Below are 17,073 nucleotides of genomic sequence, written 5' to 3' on the forward strand. Positions count from 1 at the left end.
GCTCAGAGAACACACCGGAACGCAGCCAAACCAGGGATGCTCAGAGAACACACCGGAACGCAGCCAAACCAGGGACGCTCAGAGAACACAGTGGAAGAAAGAGGCTCTCATCCTCACACCTCCAGGTGCCTTTCTTCCACAGGGCATCTTTCTGTTTATGTCTGTGGTTTAAAATGTTGGAAGATTTTTGATTGGGAATAGTTGGGATGTTAGAGGTAAGGGAGATTTTTCTTGTAAGATTTTGATTGTAACACATTATAAACGCCAAGTATTACAACCATGTAGCCAAATAGTTATTCTTTATAAAGAAATGAAACATTAGACATATATTTATTAAATCTGATTTGCATTCTAAACTGAATGGTTTAGAACTGATTATTGAATCATGCTCTCAGTGGAGAAATATAATATCTGAAAAGTGATTTCCCTTCAAGTTCTAAAACATACTACAGACTGGGCATGGTGGCTCATGCCTGTAATCCCAGCACTTTGGGAGGCCAAGGCGGGTGGATCACTTGGGGTCAGGCATTTGGGACCAGCCTGACCAACATGGTGAAACACCATCTCTACTAAAAATACAAAAATTAGCCGGTGTGGTGGTGCGCACGTGTAATCCCAGCTAGTCGGGAGGCTGAGGCACAAGAATTGCTTGAATCCAGGAAGTGGAGTTTGCAGTGAGCCAAGATTGCACCACTGCACCCCAGCCTGGGTGACAGAGTGAGACGCCATGTCAAAAAAAATAAATAAATAAAACATACTGCAGTTAATCTGTAATGTACAGAGACCAAAACATTTGTTATAGTGAAATAATTTGTTCTGGTATGAATTTCCAAGGGTTTCATAATATAATTTGTCATTTTAAAGTATTAAATATTAAATATAAATATTGAGATGGTTTATGAGGCCTTCTTGCTGCCCTGACACAAAATCTGTACGCCTGGACTTTTCACTCTCTCAGGTCACACCAAACAGCGAGTAGACCCCATCTCACTCTCCCAGGGTTTTTGGATGCTCCCGAACATAACAAAGTCTGCTGAAACTCAGTCCCATGGGCTCCCGTGCAGCACAGCTGCGGGGCCGCAGACCTGGCCAGTGCGCCCTGCAGCTCCTCCTCCTTCTTGGCCAGCTGCAGCTTAAGCTCGTCAATCTGCGCCTGCAGCTCTGCGATCTGGTCCTGCAGGTCGGTCGTCTCCCCGTCGAGTTTTCTTTTGGCCTTTTCCAGTTCCTGACGAGTCTTTTCTTCCTTCTTTAAGCGTTCTTTAAGGCAAGACATAAGAAGCTCTTCAACACACGGAGTGACTCAGCACAGGAATAAACTAAAATTCAGACTGATCCAAGTTGAAAATAAGCCATTTTATTCAAAAGCATGTCACTGCCCTGATGACATGGTCATGCCCTGATGTCAACTGCTCAGTCATTTCAAACCCACCGAGATCTGGAGGGGAGATAAATTAGTGTCGGGAGGGAATTTTAAGGAAGAAGTTGAGTGTCCTAAGGATGTCCTTTCATGGGAGGTGAGGCCACACTGTCAGAGCCAAAGGGGCCTCAAATCCTCTCATGTCAAACCCATCGCTGGGCCCAGGTTTGCAAAGTAGCTCAGCAGGTGCTGGGGCAGCAGTCGTAGCTTCCTGTCACCCCATCCCCTTTTCTATGGGAACCCCTGGTCTGAACCAAGAAAACTGCCGTCCTCGAGTACTGGGAGAGAGGAGACAGAAGAGTGGGCAGAGAGGGCCGGGCCTCTTTTCCACCCTCCCCTCTAAAGTTCTGCAGTGATCCCCCAGTTAGCCCTAGTGATCTATTTCACTGAATGATTTATTTTCTCACAGTGACCTGTATGCCTTTGTGTTTGCCAGCAGGAATCAATTTGCTGAGAGGATGAGACCGAGTGTCACAGCCTGATCAAACAGGTGAGTAAAAAAGCACATGTGCTTACGGGTACTTCCTCAGCAGAAGAACCATATACTAGTACAAATGGTTTATGAAAATAATTTTTTTATTTTGACACGGAGTCTCGCTCTGTCACCCAGGCTGCAGTGCAGTGGCATGATCTTGGCTCACTGCAAGCTCCGCCTCCAGGGTTCTGGTCATTCTCCTGCCTCACCCTCCCGAGTGGCTGGGACTACAGGCTCCCGCCACCACGCCCGGCTAATTTTTTTGTATTTTTAGTACAGCTGGGGTTTCACTGTGTTAGCCAGGATGGTCTCGATCTCCTGACCTCGTGATCCGCCTGCCTCGGCCTCCCAAAGTGCTGGGATTACAGGCATGAGCCACCACGCCCAGCTTATGAAAGTAATTTCATACTGACATTCCCTCTTTTGTTTATACTAAAACAAATAAAACCCCAAATATTTTTTAAAAGCCAACCCTGTCGTCTTCCTATCATAAACGCACACATTAAGAAAGAGTGGGCACCTGCCTGCAGGCGCCTGCACAGAGCTCCCTCCCTCTGGTGATGGTACCAGTCTCTAGCTGCTCTTTCCAACTTCCAGCCTCTTTTCATTTCTTTTGCAGAAGCTATAATGTCCTAGGATTTCCTGATATTACTCTGTGGCTTGGCCCTCAGCAATGTCTTCTCTGTATCTGCCAGCTTTTATGTCACTGGCCAGTCCCTTTGTGAGGTAAAATCTGGGCACTTTAATGCAGCTTTAGATTAAACACAATGGTCTGTAGGACCCAAACAACTTAACCCCAACCATGCCCACTAAAGGGCAATATCTTTTACCATAGTACCAAAGTTAAAAAAGACGTGAGCGCTGTGGCTCACGTCTGTAATCTCAGCACTTTGAGAGGCCAAGGTGGGTGGATCACCTAAGGTCAGGAGTTTGAGACCAGCCTGACCAACATGGTGAAACCCCATCTCTACTAAAAATACAAAATTAGCCAGGTGTGGTGGCACATGCCTATAATCCCAGTTACTTGGGAGGCTGAGGCAAGAGAATTGCTTGAACCTGGGAAGTGAGGTTGCAGTGAGCCAAGATTGTGCCACTGCACTCCAGCCTGGGCAACAAAAGTGAAACTCTGTCTTAAAAAAAAAAAAAAAAAGGAAAACCATTTTATCATCGTTCCAAGGCAACACAGAATAACCTTAAGAGCCCTTTTTATTATTTTTTAAAGACAGGGTCTCGCTGTGTTACCCAGGCTGTAGTGCAGTGGCATGATCATAGCTCACTACAGTAAGCTCCTGGGCGCAAGCAATTCTGCTGCCTCTGTCACCCAGGCTGGAGTGCAGTGGCACGATCACAGCTCACTATGGTGAGCTCCTGGGTGCAAGCAATCCTGCTGCCTCAGCTTCCAAGTAGCTGGGACTATAGATACACACCACTACGCCAAGCTAATTTGTGAATTTTTTTGTAGAGATGGGGTCTCACTATGTTGCCCAGGCTGGTCTTAAACTCCTGGCCTCATGCGATCCTCCTGCCTCGGCCTCCCAAAGTGCTAGGATTACAGGCCTGAGACACTGCGCCCAGCCAAGGGACCAATTTTAATAAGTCAACCCAAACTGAAGGTCCTTATTGTTAGTAATCACCATGTATATTGTTTATTTTTGCATGTTCTGATTACAGTAAAAGCTAAACACTCACATGTCCTAGTCCTCAATTCCTCTGGCCCCAAACACTAACCTTCTAAATCTGAGATCATCACTTCTTGCTTATTCCTGATTTTGGCCAAGTTTTTTGCCTTTTCTTCCTCTTCAGCCAGCTGAGAGGAACACTCAGCAATACGATCTTCCATGAGTTTCTTTTCCTGGACAGGAAAAATTGACTGCTTCAGAAAAGCCATTCAGAATAACCACTTGGGTTCTGTATTCCTCATAAAGGTCAACTGTCTTTGACTCGAGAGAAAACAAGTACTATCAGCACTGCCCCTCCAGCAGACTGTACACGGTCACGTGCTGCAGAACGATGTTCTGGACAAGGATGAACCAGATACACGACAGCGGTCTCCTAAGATGATCATAGAGCTGAAAACTTCATCAGAGCTGTCATAGCGCCACAGTGCAATGACTCTGTTTTTAAAATACATGTACTGCAGCCTCCGTGTGCCACGCTGATAAAGTCTGCAGTCATGTACAGCAATGTCCTGGGCCTTCACATTCACTCAGCGCTTACTCACTGACTCACCCAGAGCAGCTTCCAGTCCTGCAAGCTCCGTTCGTGGTTGGTGCCCAATAGAGGTGTGCCATTTTTAATCTTTTGTATCATTTTTACTGTACTTTTTCTATCATATTTTTACTGGACTTTTGTTTGGATATGTTTAGACACACAAGTACTTAGCACTATGTTTCCACTGCCTGTAGTATTCAGGACAGTAACATGCTATACAAGTGCGTGGCCTAGAAGCAATCGGCCACACCGTCTAGTCTAGGTATGTAGTAGGCTCTACTGTCTAGTTTGTGTCAATACACTCTATGACGTTTGTACGAGGATAAAATAACTTCACAATGCATTTCCCAGATTGTGTCCTCGTCATTAAACAACACACAACTGTACTCCAAAGGGGCAGAAAGGCTTACACGGCTTGGTGCCCACCCCGGGAGCTTGGCCCAGCTGCCTGGTATTCAGAGTCCCACAGCCAGTGGTGGATGAATTAATGCTTGCACAGATGGAAACAAGTCATCACTGACTTACCAATAGGCACAAAATGCACACGTTAAAAGTCTAAAAGATTATCAGGATATTTGGTAAGGTTTAAAAAATTCAGTGGTGCCTGTGTCTTTAGAAATCTATACGAGTAGAGACTTACAGAGAAAATCCAGTAAATGAACCTAAAATCTTGAGAATTTTCTGTTTGAGGTCACTTTCAATGAGTGTATCAACATAATATTATATAAATATTTTCTGTAACTAAAATCAGCTTGTTGTGGGAACAGTCTCTTACTTTGATAAACTTGGAATTTTGGTCCTCGAGAAGGAGAATCTCCTCTTCCATCTTCTTGATCTTGGCCTCTGCTGTCACCTTTTCCAGCTGCAGCTTTTGCCGAGCCCCTTCCTCCTCATCCAGCTGCTCTTCCAGGTCCTTGTGAAGAACACACAGTCAGTCTCGCCACTTTCTCGAGATTTGACCACACATTCATCATGCACAGGAATGCATTACAACGAGATACTATTTTTTGTTTAGTTTTTTTTTTTTGAGATGGAGTCTCGCTCTGTCGCCCAGGCTGGAGTGCAGTGGCGCGATCTCAGCTCACTGCAACATCCACCTCCCGGGTTCACACCATTCTCATGCGTCAGCCTCCCAAGTAGCTGGGACTACAGGCACCTGCCACCATGCCCAGCTAATTTTTTGATTCTTTTTTTAGTAGAGATGGGGTTTCACCGTATTAGCCAGGATGGTCTTGATCTCCTGACCTCATGATCCATCCGCCTCAGCCTAGATACTAATTTTTGATTCTCAAAATGCCAGGGATATTTAAAAAAATATGAAATGCAGTTATGTGAAATAGACATTTGTATCCGCTAGAGGCTAAAGTACAAACTGGGTCAATCCTTCTAGAAGCCAACATGGCAAAAACGTAGCTTTGAAAATGAGCCTTTCCTTTCAACCAGCAATTTCAGGAAATTGTCACAGATGCAATTTATATAAAAAGACATAAAGTGATAAGTTATTTATAATATTGAGTAACTATGAACATGCTACAAAAAGGTCTTGCTAATTAAATGCTGGCACATTTGTTAAATGGAATAATATATAGTAATTAAAATTCACATTTTGGAATAATAGCAACACAGGCAAACATGAATAATGTAGTAGCACTCATCAAATGTGTATTTAATTTAGCTGAATCCAAATACATACATGTTCGGCCAAAGAGGAGAGAAAGAGAACATGAAAACGACAATTTAAATAGTACAGGTCATGAGAAATGAGCTGTCTGAGTTCAAGTGTACCTTTCACAGCAGAAGCACGTCATCAAACTGGGCGGGAGTATAGAGTTTACATGTATTTCTATTAGAACATGCAGATCTTTATAGTCTACATTACTGTTTATGATAAACATGCTATTATTACACAGGATTGCAGATAGATTACCACATTTTATATGAGGTGATTATTACACACTGCATGCCTGTATCAAAATATCTCATGTACCCCATATATAATATACATATACACACACACACTTAATATATATGCATACAAACTAGAATAAAAAACAAAGTGTTACAGCTCTTTTAGAATTTGTCTAGCAGGCTTTCTGGTTTCTGGTGGAAAGCTCCCACCCCTCCAAAAAAAGAAAAAAAAAAAAAAGTTAAAGAAAACAAAACCCAGGCTGGGCGCGGTGGCTCACGCCTGTAATCCTAGCACTTTGGAAGGCCGAGGTGGGTGGATCACCTGAGGTCAAGAGTTTGAGACCAGCCTGGCCAACATGGTGAAACCTCGTCTCTACTAAAAATACAAAAATTAGCTGGGCGTGGTAGCAGGTGCCTGTAATACCAGCTACTGGGGAGGCTGAAGCAGGGGAATCACTTGAACCCAGGAGGTGGAGGTTGCAGTGAGCCGAGATTGCGCCATTGCACTCCAGCCTGGGCAACAAAGTGAGACTCTGCCTCAAAAACAAAACAAAAAAACAAAAACAAAAACAAAAACCCCAAAAAACCAAAACTAGGGTTGTACAAATGAACACATGGCCAACTTAAGGAAATGTTCAAGAGTATCGTTGGCTAAATAATTTACTCATTGTTAATTTTAGAATGAAACCCTTGCAAAAAATGAGTGTTTTATTGTAAAAATTTCAAACACACATCTAAGCACACGGACCAGCATAATGAGCCCCACACAGAAGCATCACCCTGCCCTTAACAAGCATCAACTCATGGTCAATTCCATTTCGTGTGTGCCTCCACCTGTTCCCTTCTCCCCCCTGGGTTATTCTGAAGCAAATCCCAGACATCATAGTTCATTTGTAAAACCTTCAGGCTGTGCTCCTAAAACATAAAGACCCATTTTAAAAAGTACATTTGCCTATTTCAATCAGAATCCAAAAATTGTGCCTCATGAGTACAGTCTGTAATTCAAAAAGAAAGTTAAGTACCAGGGAAGGGCTAGTTTTTAAAAATTCTCATCCTGACTGTTGGCCACCTCCTATTTCAGTGCTGAGCATTTCTTATTAGCCAAACCACGTAGTAGATGTCTATCTAATGAATGGAGTGAGCAACATTCATTAGATATCACTGACAACATGAAGAACAAGTTAGGTCTTCTACAGAATGCTACAGACCCTGGGAGGTTTGTGACTTTGAATCTCTTTGCAAACTGTAAGATGCCACTTAGAACATAAAAAAGATCCCTATTCAAAATGACAAATCTGTGTTCAAAGAAAATCTATTATAGGTGTGTTTTAAATGATGCTCATCTTTCTAAGGGTGGCTTCTCACAACCCAGAACCCTTTTGCTTCTCTGTGGACTCAAGAATCCAAACACATAACTTCTATTTATTCAACAGATCCACTTGAAAATCCAAAATATGCTTCTAAGTAAAAATTATTATAAATACCTGAATATGTGCTTGCATTTTTTTCTTTTCATTTTGGAGGATTTGGTTTCTTTCTTCTTCTTCTTCCACCCTAGACTCCAAGTCATGTAGGATCTCTTCTAATTCCTGCTTTTTAGCAGCAAGTCTTGCCCTCATCTCTTCTGCTTCAGCAAAGAGCTCAGTCTCTGCTTGTAGTTGTTCTGCAAGGATATTCTTCTCTTCTAAAAGCTGCAGTCACAATAAAGTGTCAATGATTTGCCCCATTACATACGTACACAGTATATATTCACCGTGATTTCAATGGTCAATGCACATCAAAGAAACTGGGAGATAAAAATATATAACATCACGGGCAGAACTTTCAATTACGTTTTTGTCTATAGCAAAATAAGCTAGATGAAAATATTTTGGTTGTTCCTGTTGTCTCAAGTTACTGTGAATAATACATATTAAATTCATTATAGTTCATCTATGAAGGTAATTTACAAGGGACAGATAAATAGGAGAGTGAAAATATTATTCAAACGCCATAAAGTTCATGGTGATTACTAATGCCTGTTTGGTAGTAAGTGATATCCTTGGCCTTTACTGTTAATATTTTTGGCCTTGAACACTATAATTCTATTATTGTCACAACAAACGTCTCCTGAGCCTCTGCTTTGTCCATGGAGACTTCCCAGAAGAGGGACACACATTCAAGACCACTGCTGCTAGAGAAGTACAGGTGGTGACCTCTACTCAAGCATCTCGCCCTTTGACTGTTTTTCTATTTCCCCTCATCAACAGACACAGGAAGGTGACAGTACTGGGAGCCTCATCAAAAACAGTTGTTAAGTACATGCTTGACAGCAAGAATCACAAAAGCAAAGATGCAAGAGGTAAGGTTAATTTTAACTTACATAAATATAAAATGCAAGGCAGAATGTATCTGTTAACTCTGTTGGCAAAATGTATACAATTTGGAAATGAGTGAAAAGGCCTCACATAAAATAAGATGACATGGTGGGTATAGCTTATTCATAATGCAATGTGTGGGGGTTGCCATCAGTGCAAGATCGCATAGAGATTCAGGGCCAAGTGGGAGTTACAGGGTCACCGCACATACCTGCTGGTGCTTCCGCTCCATCTCCTCCAGCTCTCCTTCCACCTTCGTCTGCTTCTCCTTCACCTTCAACAGCTCTTCATCTTTGGCCTGAAGTTCTTCCTCCTGCCGAGTCACTTGTAGAAGCGGCTTCACCTATGACAAAATTAAGCAGTTTATCATTCCAGCTCTTTCCTGTGGGTTTTTCCTGATCACACTCTGCTGTTTGAAAGGGATCTGGAAAGAAGTGAGCCAAGCTCACCTTTGTGAAGACTCGCCACCACTGCCAGTGCCGTAACTTCAGGTACGCGGCACAGTTCCGCTGCAAGACCTTTAAGGCACTTAGTTGCTGCTGCTTCTTGGCAAAGGCCCTGAAGAACAATAAGAAAAACTTATGATGTAAAGAAAAAAGTGCCTGAATGGCTGTTGTCATAAGAAGCCTTTCTAAAGGCCCGTGTTCTTTGTCTAGGATAGGGAATGGATGCATCAATCAAGTCCTGGGTGAAATGCACACGGAAGTCGTTCTGGCCGCTTGAAGCCACACTGGCTTGTTGGGCTGCTCAGCCCACCTCAGGCCCCTGGCACCAGTTCCTGCACTGACTTTCTTCACGGATGCTGCCCTGCACATTGTCCTGCTGCCACTCAGCCATATACCCACATTGCGCACACTAAGACACCAATTTTCCTGAGGCAATGAAGACAGTAGGCAGAAGGGCCCGTTTTCTGTGCTGCCGCTCTTTATCGTGCCTTTAGGAGCTACTCTTGTTTTCCTTTTGATATGTCACAGAAGAAACATTTCTCCCCATCTCCCAAGGTAATGTTTCTCCTCCTTGCCTCCACTTTGCCACGATGGAGCGCAGCACTCAAAAGCTAGAATGGGAGTGCAGTGCTTAAGGCACATGGATTCGGCTGAGGAAAAGCCGCTAAGTTCTGAGTCTGGGAGTCCTTTGTCAAGATCTAAAGGGCAGCTTTGGTAGCGTGGTGGGGTAGAAAGCCGACTGCTGGAGCTGAAGTCAGTAACAGGAACATTTGCCTGTGGGTCTGTCAGTGTCTCTCATTTATGGCCAGGCCTCATCCAGGGCCTGGAGATGACTCTTGCTCTGTGGAGCCCTCGCCTCCTCATGACCATACCTGGGCTTCCCACTACAGCCTGCCACCTCCTCAGCCCCACAGCAGGGTCTGAGACCCAGTTCCCATTCGCCTTCACTCTGGTGTTTTCAGTTTCTCACTCTCCTTCAGGAACACAGAAACCCTCAAACCCCCTCCTGCCAAAAACAACCCCCAGGCCCAAATGAAGCTCATTACCTTGCCATTCCTTCGACAGACAATTGATATTTTTCTACTCCTTATAAAACTCTCAGGGTCCACAGGCAAACGTTCCTATTACTGACTTCCTGGCTTCCAGCAGTTGGCTTTCTACCCCACCACGCTACCGAAGCTACATTTTAGATCTCGACAAAGGACTCCGAGACTCAGAACTTGGTGGCTTTTCCTCAGCCGATCCCAAGTGCCTTGTGCGCTGCACTCCTCTGGGGACTACCCACTACTGGACATCACATCCCTGGATTCCAGAGCACCAGAACGGCCTCCGAGCCTCCTGGGCCCCACTAACAGTGCTGATGCTCCACTCCGACAGTCACTCACACGGCTGTGCTCCCACCTAGACTCTGAGCTCCTCAGGAGCAGGGATCACGGCCCAGGCGTTTTTGTGGACACAACCAAGTGACTGACAGACTCCAGGCCTCCTGAGGATGTGTTTGTTGAGTAAATTAACTGGGTATTTCCTAGAAATAATCTGTAATTGTTTCTCTGAAGTCCTTTTATAACAGCTTGCAGGAGTAGCTATAGGACGCTCCTGGGAAAGAGAAGCAATTGAAGGCGATGGAAAAAACAAGAAAAACGTTTCGAATTATTCATTCACTCCAGCAAACAGCGGTATCAGGAGTGGGAGTGTCTTAAGAAAAGACAGACACTTGCTGTTTTGGAGCAGAAATGACCTACCTGTCACATTTCCTTGCAAGAATCCCACAGCTGCCATACTGCCAATGAACTCCTCCTTGCTGGTTAGAATTTTCCCTGAGTCCACTGCTTCATAACTGTTTTTATTCTTGTTCCTTACAAAACCTTCTAACTTATTCCTACCAGCCAAAAAGAATTGGCCAAGTTTTTTTTTTTTTTTTTTTTTTTTGAGATAGAGTCTTGCTCTGTTGCCCAGGCTGGACTGCAGTGGTACAATCTTGGCTCACTGCAACCTCTTGGGCTCAAGCGATTCTTGTCCCTCAGCCTCCCGAGAAGCTGGGACTACCGGCGTGCACCACCATGCCTTGCTAATTTTTTGTATTTTTAGTAGAGACAGGGTTTCGCCATGTTGGTCAGGCTGGTCTTGAACTCCTGACCTCAAGTGATCCACTGTGCCTGGCCGGGATTGGCCAAGTCTTAATTCCAAGAGTTTCTACTACAAAAACAAAAGTTTCAAAAATGACTTTTGAATTTATTAAGCATCCACCTTCCAATTCTTGCAATCACCTTCAGGAATGCTGTAAAAATTCACCCAATCTTCATATTAAAAACTACTGCCCTAGTTGCTTCCTTGGCCCTCTGGGAGATAAAACTGTCAAATGATGAGTCAGAAACATGCTGGGCACTTTGTTTAGTGGAATGAGGCAGCTGGTTTCCTTCTGCACTGTGGTCGGCTGATTTTTATTGAGCCTGTGTGTCAGGCACTGTCCTCCAGGTTTTCATGAGGGAGTTGTGACATCAACCTATCTCCGAGTGTTTGGAAAGTGGACTTTGAAAGTGTTCAAAATCACTTTAGCTCCTTTCCCCTTTTTATCCTTATCCCAATGTCCTCCAGGGCGCTTCAAGCTCAAGTTCATGGATTTCTGTAAAGACACCTATTTTTTTTTTTTTGACTATTAGCACTATTCTGCCTTTTTCCACAGTACAATCTGGTTCCTTTGAATAGGTTATCTTCTTTTTTTGATGTATCCTAATTATAAGTCCCAGCCTACCATATACATAGTGTGACTAAAATATTTAGGGGCAAGGGGCTGCAAAGGCAAAGGCGTGCCAGCCTACATATACGATTACATGGAATTGCTAGCTTTAAGTCCTTAAGATGAAATAATGCAAGTGAAATATCTTGTTTTTAAGTTTCTATTTTGAAAATTTTGCAAGCGAGGTTTAGATCCATGAAAAAGCTGCACAAAGTATACCTACATAGTTTGTTTCCTGCGCTTTTGATAGTTGTAGCATGTTTCTGGCAGGTGTCAAGTTTTTTGCTAACTCTATGAAGTTAGCCTGGCATCTGCCACTGTTCACTCCTTATGCCATGTTAGGCATTCTGCAGTTCAGTGGATACAGTGAGGACGCTCTTTGCTATCAACAGGTTCACTTTATTATTTATATAGTATCTAAACATTAGTATATAAAAACCCAAGTCTTTTACTCCTTTTTGCCAAATGTTTCTTAGTATCAACCAGAAGATATCATCTATTTGTCTTCAACTTTCCACGCTACTCTTTTTACTCCGTATTCTATTTTACAGGCAAAAAGAAAAACACACACACACACACACAAAACCAATATTGCCTTTACTTTCTTCTGTTTAAAGCCCTCTTGACCACGGTCTGGGCAAGCAGACTGCCCAGGAACCAGAGCTGTTTTCCAACCCACATGTAGGAGACATTAGTGCAGAGTGCTGACTTCCAGTGCAGGAGTTCAGATTCTGTTTGCTCAAAACTGTCTGGATGACAAACTATTCAACCTCTCTCAACTTCTCTCACTCCCAAACCCTAAGTGTTTAGTAGGAAGAAGTATACCAGTATTACCTTCTAAATCCAAATCAGTTCTAAGTTCTTTGAATTCTATCTCAAATTTAACAACTTTTCTCTCATTCTCCAACACCACCTTCTTGGGTCCAGGCACCATCATCTTCTACCTGAATCACTAAGACAGCTTCCCAACTGGCCCTCCCAATTCTACTCTTGGCCAATCTCAATGGATTCTGTACACCACAGCCAGGCGGCCTTGACAGTATAGATTCCCTTCACTGCGCTCCTAACCCCTGTCCAGCATCTGATTCTCAAGCCTCTTCTCTCACCTTGCTCTCTCTCACTCATCCTGCTCCAGCCACACTGGACTGTGTCACCTTCTCAAATGCTGCCAGATTCTTGCCACGATGCTGCTATAGTTCCCTTACTGAAAAGCTTCTCTCTCCTCCCTTCACAGGGCCAGCCTTCTTACCCTTGAGGTTTCAGCCTCAGAGAAGCATTCTCTGAGGACTTGAGCTGAAGCAGGACCCCAAGCCCCTTGGCCCCTTGTGTGTGTGTGTGTGTGTGTTTGAGATAGGGTCTCACTTTGTCACCTAGGCTGGGGTGCAGCGGTGCCATCTTGGCTTACTGCAGCCTTGACCTCCCAGGTTCAAGAGATCCTCCTGCCTCAGCTCCCCCAGGTAGCTGGGACTACAGGCACGTGTTACAAAGCCTGGCTACTTTTTATATTTTTAGTAGAGATGGGGTTTCGTCATGTTGCCCTGGCTGGTCTCGAACTCCTGAACTCAAGTGATCTGCCCACTTTGGCCTCCCAAAGTGCTGGGATTACAGGCCTGAGCTGCCATGCCTGGCCTCCTTGTGTGTTTTCTTATTGCAACATCCCATTACTTAGAATGTTCATGTATTTACCTATCTCTGCCACTATAAAGCAGTTTCCATAAGGACAGACTTTGTGTTTCACATACTCTTGCATCCCTAGCCCAAAACGCAATGCTTATTTAGCACAAGTGCATCCTCAGTGAACGATGAATTCGTGAATAACCACTTACTTTCTGGCTAGGTAACCTCTGCAAACGGCCTGGAAGAAGATAATGATGTCAGTGATTTTTAAATCTCTTTCTTCCTCTAAGTGTGCCAGAACTCCAGCTCTGAAAAATATCTTGCTCTGTCCAATTCTGTACAAGTTTGGGTCCAATTCTAAAGCCCGGATCTAAGAGAGAAAGAGTTCATTTACTTTTTTTTAATTACAAGAAAGATTAGATTAAGTGTACAAACCAGAAAAAAAATCAAGAAAAGCTTACCATTCGTTCACAGGCCTGTTTGCCATCCATAAAACCTTTAGGAATAGCATTTGGAGTTAGGATCTCATATCTGTAAGGAAATATTCCAAGAAGTATTTTGTAGAAATTTGTGGACAATGTGTATCTACTAACTGTGAGTTTTGCTCTAAGAGGCAAGAGAATATTGGGTATGTAAATACATGTTAAATTAAGAGTAAAGAAATGAACTGGTGATAATCTGATGTTTTCTGTAGATCTACTTTCTATTTCTCATAAGTAAAAATGAGGTTAGTTCTTTCAGGTCAAAAAGTAGGTTTAGGAAGTTGTGGTAGAGAAAAATCAAAAGCATGCTGTTTTAGAAACCTTTCATTTTTCTTCATTTCCTACAAAATGTTCATATCCTCAAGATGCAAAAGAGAATCTGGCTTTCTGTACTTTAAGTCACTGTCAATTTGTAGCATTTATTAGATAACAGGAAGGGCTCTAAGAGCTGTGTTCATAGGCTTCTATTCAGAACATCAGACAACATCAGGGCGACATTGGTCAGGGTGGACACACGTGTATGTGCTCACTGAGCTGCACATTTAAAATCTGTGTACCTCACTGTATACAGGCTATACCTCAATCAGAAAAATAAAAGATACTGGCTATATTAAAGGAGGAATCCTGGCTACATCAGTCAAACTTTGTATCTTGGATGCCAATTATACTCCGTTTTTCTCCTAACAATAAAAAATGAAAATCTACCAGACTTTATCACACAGTAGGATCAGAATGATGGCTTTCCTGAAGACACACAAGGACTGGAAGGGCTTCTCAAGGTGACTATCTGGAACAGTGGGAGAAAGGGCACAAGGACCATTCTTTGACCTGGCAGCACCTTTTATTTCATGGAACAACAAATGGTGTCAAACTTTGAAATCTGATTTCCAGAAAAAGGAAGAAAAAAAGCAAACTAAAGTAACTATTCAAGAAAATTACCAAATAAAAGTTAAAAATAACTCTCATCGTATGTATCCATTTCCACTGCAGGTTGATAGATCTCTTCCCTTTTGTTTTTTCTTAATCCTTTTCTAATCTATGTACTCCTTTCCCGACGTTCGCTAAAAGACTGTAATTGCATGCATGTGTGTGCACACGTACACACATACATTGGAAAAAAATTCATACACATACACACACACATACAGATATATTCATTGAGAAAAGATGGAAAGAAGTACCCCAACATGTTTTTAGGAATCACTCCTGGATGATTTTTATTTACTTTTTTACTTCTCTTGTATTTTCAAACTTTCCTAAAAGGAACATACATTACTTACCTATTTAAAAAATCAATTTTAAAATAATTATGTTTGGCTTGTAATCCTAGCACTTTGGGAGGCCGAGGCGGGATCACGAGGTCAGGAGATCGAGATCATCCTGGCTAGCTTGGTGAAACCCCGTCTCTACTAAAAATACAAAAAACTAGCTGGGAGTGGTGGCACGTGTCTGTAGTCCCAGCAACTCAGGAGGCTGAGGTAGGAGAATTGCTTGAACCTGGGAGGTGGAGGCTGCAGTGAGCCGAGATGGCGCCACTGCACTCCAGCCTGGGTGATGGAGTAAAGACTCCATCTCAAAAATAATAAATAAATAAATAAACAAACATAATTATGTTTGAATCCCAGGTAGAACTGTCTGAATGAGTAAACTGTAAGCTTTCAGCTTTCTATGTTTATCTGAAAGCTCACTTCAGGGCCCTGAAAACATGGCATGTTTCTTTGTAGCACCCATAGCAGTTCCTAGCACGCTGCCTTTTTAGAAAGTAGGCACTCAATCTTCTTACCAATAATCAAGGTAATTAAGGGTTGTCCTTCTCCAGTACGTCACTATATATTTGCTATATAAGAAAACAAACAATGTAGGGGATAAGGAAAAAGATTTCCTTATTATATCACTGTTTAAATTCATATGAAGATAAGCTTTGATACGTAAGCAAAAAAAGTAAAAGTTAGCAATACCTCTGTCTGAATTCCTGGAAAACTATTCGGTTGGGGAAGCCCTGGCGACAGATGCGGATCCCTTCCAGGACACCGTTACAGCGCAGCTGATCTAGGACTAGGTGTGGATCCAATTTTCCAGCCTAATCAAGCAAACAATAGTTTAGTAGTTTAATCTTTAGCACCTGACCTAGGTCAGTTTAAAATACTCGCATATGTTTTGCTCAGCACATACCCTCTTCTCGTGATTGGGAATGATGCAGCGAACGAAGTTAGGGTTGGTGTTTCGGAGGGTTGCCATCAGCTTGGTGAGAGATTCTTTGTAGAGCTGCCCGACGGTACGAAACATGCCCTTCTTGGTTTTATATGCGGAGCCAAAAGCTGTCTCAGTCATACCAGTGACTTGATCCAGACCCACGATACGGTCCACTGGGGAGGAGAAAGGAGAAAACAAATATAAGCCAAACCTCACTCGTTAGCAGGGAAAGAAAAGACACAGTGAAAGTGCAGCAGCACAAGCTTTGTGGAACAAATGACAGGAGATGCCATATAGGTAAGGCAGTCAGCATACTTAGGCACTGCACAAGCCGGGAACTAACAGCCACACACTTATATGGCAGGAGACTGTAGTGTTTTGACAGCTCCTCACTAACATACACCAGCAGATGCCTTCCGCTGCGCTAGCTTCAGGAATTCACTATCTTGGATAACATTCTGCCTGTTATATTTACAACTATTTGGTAAATGAAAACTCATTGGCTGGCATTATTGATACATACAGACTGATACTGTGAAAGGCCTCCAAATAGGAAATGGCTCATAAAAATATATATAAGAATATTTGATTGTACAATTCTACTTAATAAATAACCTCAGGGACTAGGGACCAGAATTCTCTCTTATTAGTCATTAGATTTTCAGTAAGAAAAGTCACTTAAGTTTTAGGAACAAATGCAGGAAGATTAGATTACAGGAGTTCAGATTTTTAGCAATGTGTAAGCTTCAGCTCTCTTCTCAAAACATGAGTAACACTTATTAAAGGGCAAGAACACAAAATAGGAAGGACCCTTCTGAAAAGAATAAATGCCTAAGCTTCCTCGGTGTTCAGTGGCTAAACTTGTCAGACATTCCCTTGTTAGAGCAACTGATATTTTTACATTATCCACAAAGACCTAGTGCTTCTAATGATGAAATCATAAACAATGCACCAGCCACAAGCAAAACATTTGGTGCATAATGTACATAACCTCTTACCGAAAAAAAATTAAATGAATGAAACACATTACTCAAATACTTTAAAATCAATCAGAATTATCAGTGGAACTGCCCTTTTTAATGCCTTCCTCAACCCTAATGGACACATTTCTTTCATTTGTTTCCTATGACAGAAACATGGGGACCTGATGCTGTGTGAGGAGCTTTATGTGCAAGATCTCATTCGATTATCAATTCCCAATGAGGTTTTTAACAGGAGAGAATCATGACC

The 17,073-nt window shown here is 42.7% G+C and overlaps 1 protein-coding gene and 1 non-coding gene across 7 annotated transcripts in view; one reads left to right on the forward strand and one right to left on the reverse strand.

Moving 5' to 3' along the window:
* The window catches only part of MYH10 (myosin heavy chain 10), a 153,858-nt gene that overhangs the window by 29,944 nt on the left and 106,841 nt on the right, over window positions 1–17,073 (reverse strand). For all 6 annotated transcript variants that reach the window (XM_023193225.2, XM_023193226.3, XM_031934325.1 and 3 more), the window contains 10 exons: window positions 15,823–16,016; window positions 15,609–15,730; window positions 13,630–13,699; window positions 13,378–13,538; window positions 8,818–8,926; window positions 8,580–8,711; window positions 7,496–7,702; window positions 4,879–5,016; window positions 3,621–3,744; window positions 1,086–1,257 (listed from right to left, as the gene is read on the reverse strand). In XM_023193225.2, the coding sequence (XP_023048993.1) occupies window positions 1,086–1,257; window positions 3,621–3,744; window positions 4,879–5,016; window positions 7,496–7,702; window positions 8,580–8,711; window positions 8,818–8,926; window positions 13,378–13,538; window positions 13,630–13,699; window positions 15,609–15,730; window positions 15,823–16,016 (1,429 nt within the window). The remainder of the gene's footprint in view (window positions 1–1,085; window positions 1,258–3,620; window positions 3,745–4,878; window positions 5,017–7,495; window positions 7,703–8,579; window positions 8,712–8,817; window positions 8,927–13,377; window positions 13,539–13,629; window positions 13,700–15,608; window positions 15,731–15,822; window positions 16,017–17,073) is intronic.
* LOC111527103 lies at window positions 6,158–6,219 on the forward strand. Its single transcript, XR_002726570.1, has one exon. It is a non-coding gene; the product is annotated as a U7 small nuclear RNA (small nuclear RNA).

Source organism: Piliocolobus tephrosceles, chromosome 16 (genome assembly GCF_002776525.5).
Source record: "Piliocolobus tephrosceles isolate RC106 chromosome 16, ASM277652v3, whole genome shotgun sequence".
NCBI classification, from domain to species: domain Eukaryota; kingdom Metazoa; phylum Chordata; class Mammalia; order Primates; family Cercopithecidae; genus Piliocolobus; species Piliocolobus tephrosceles.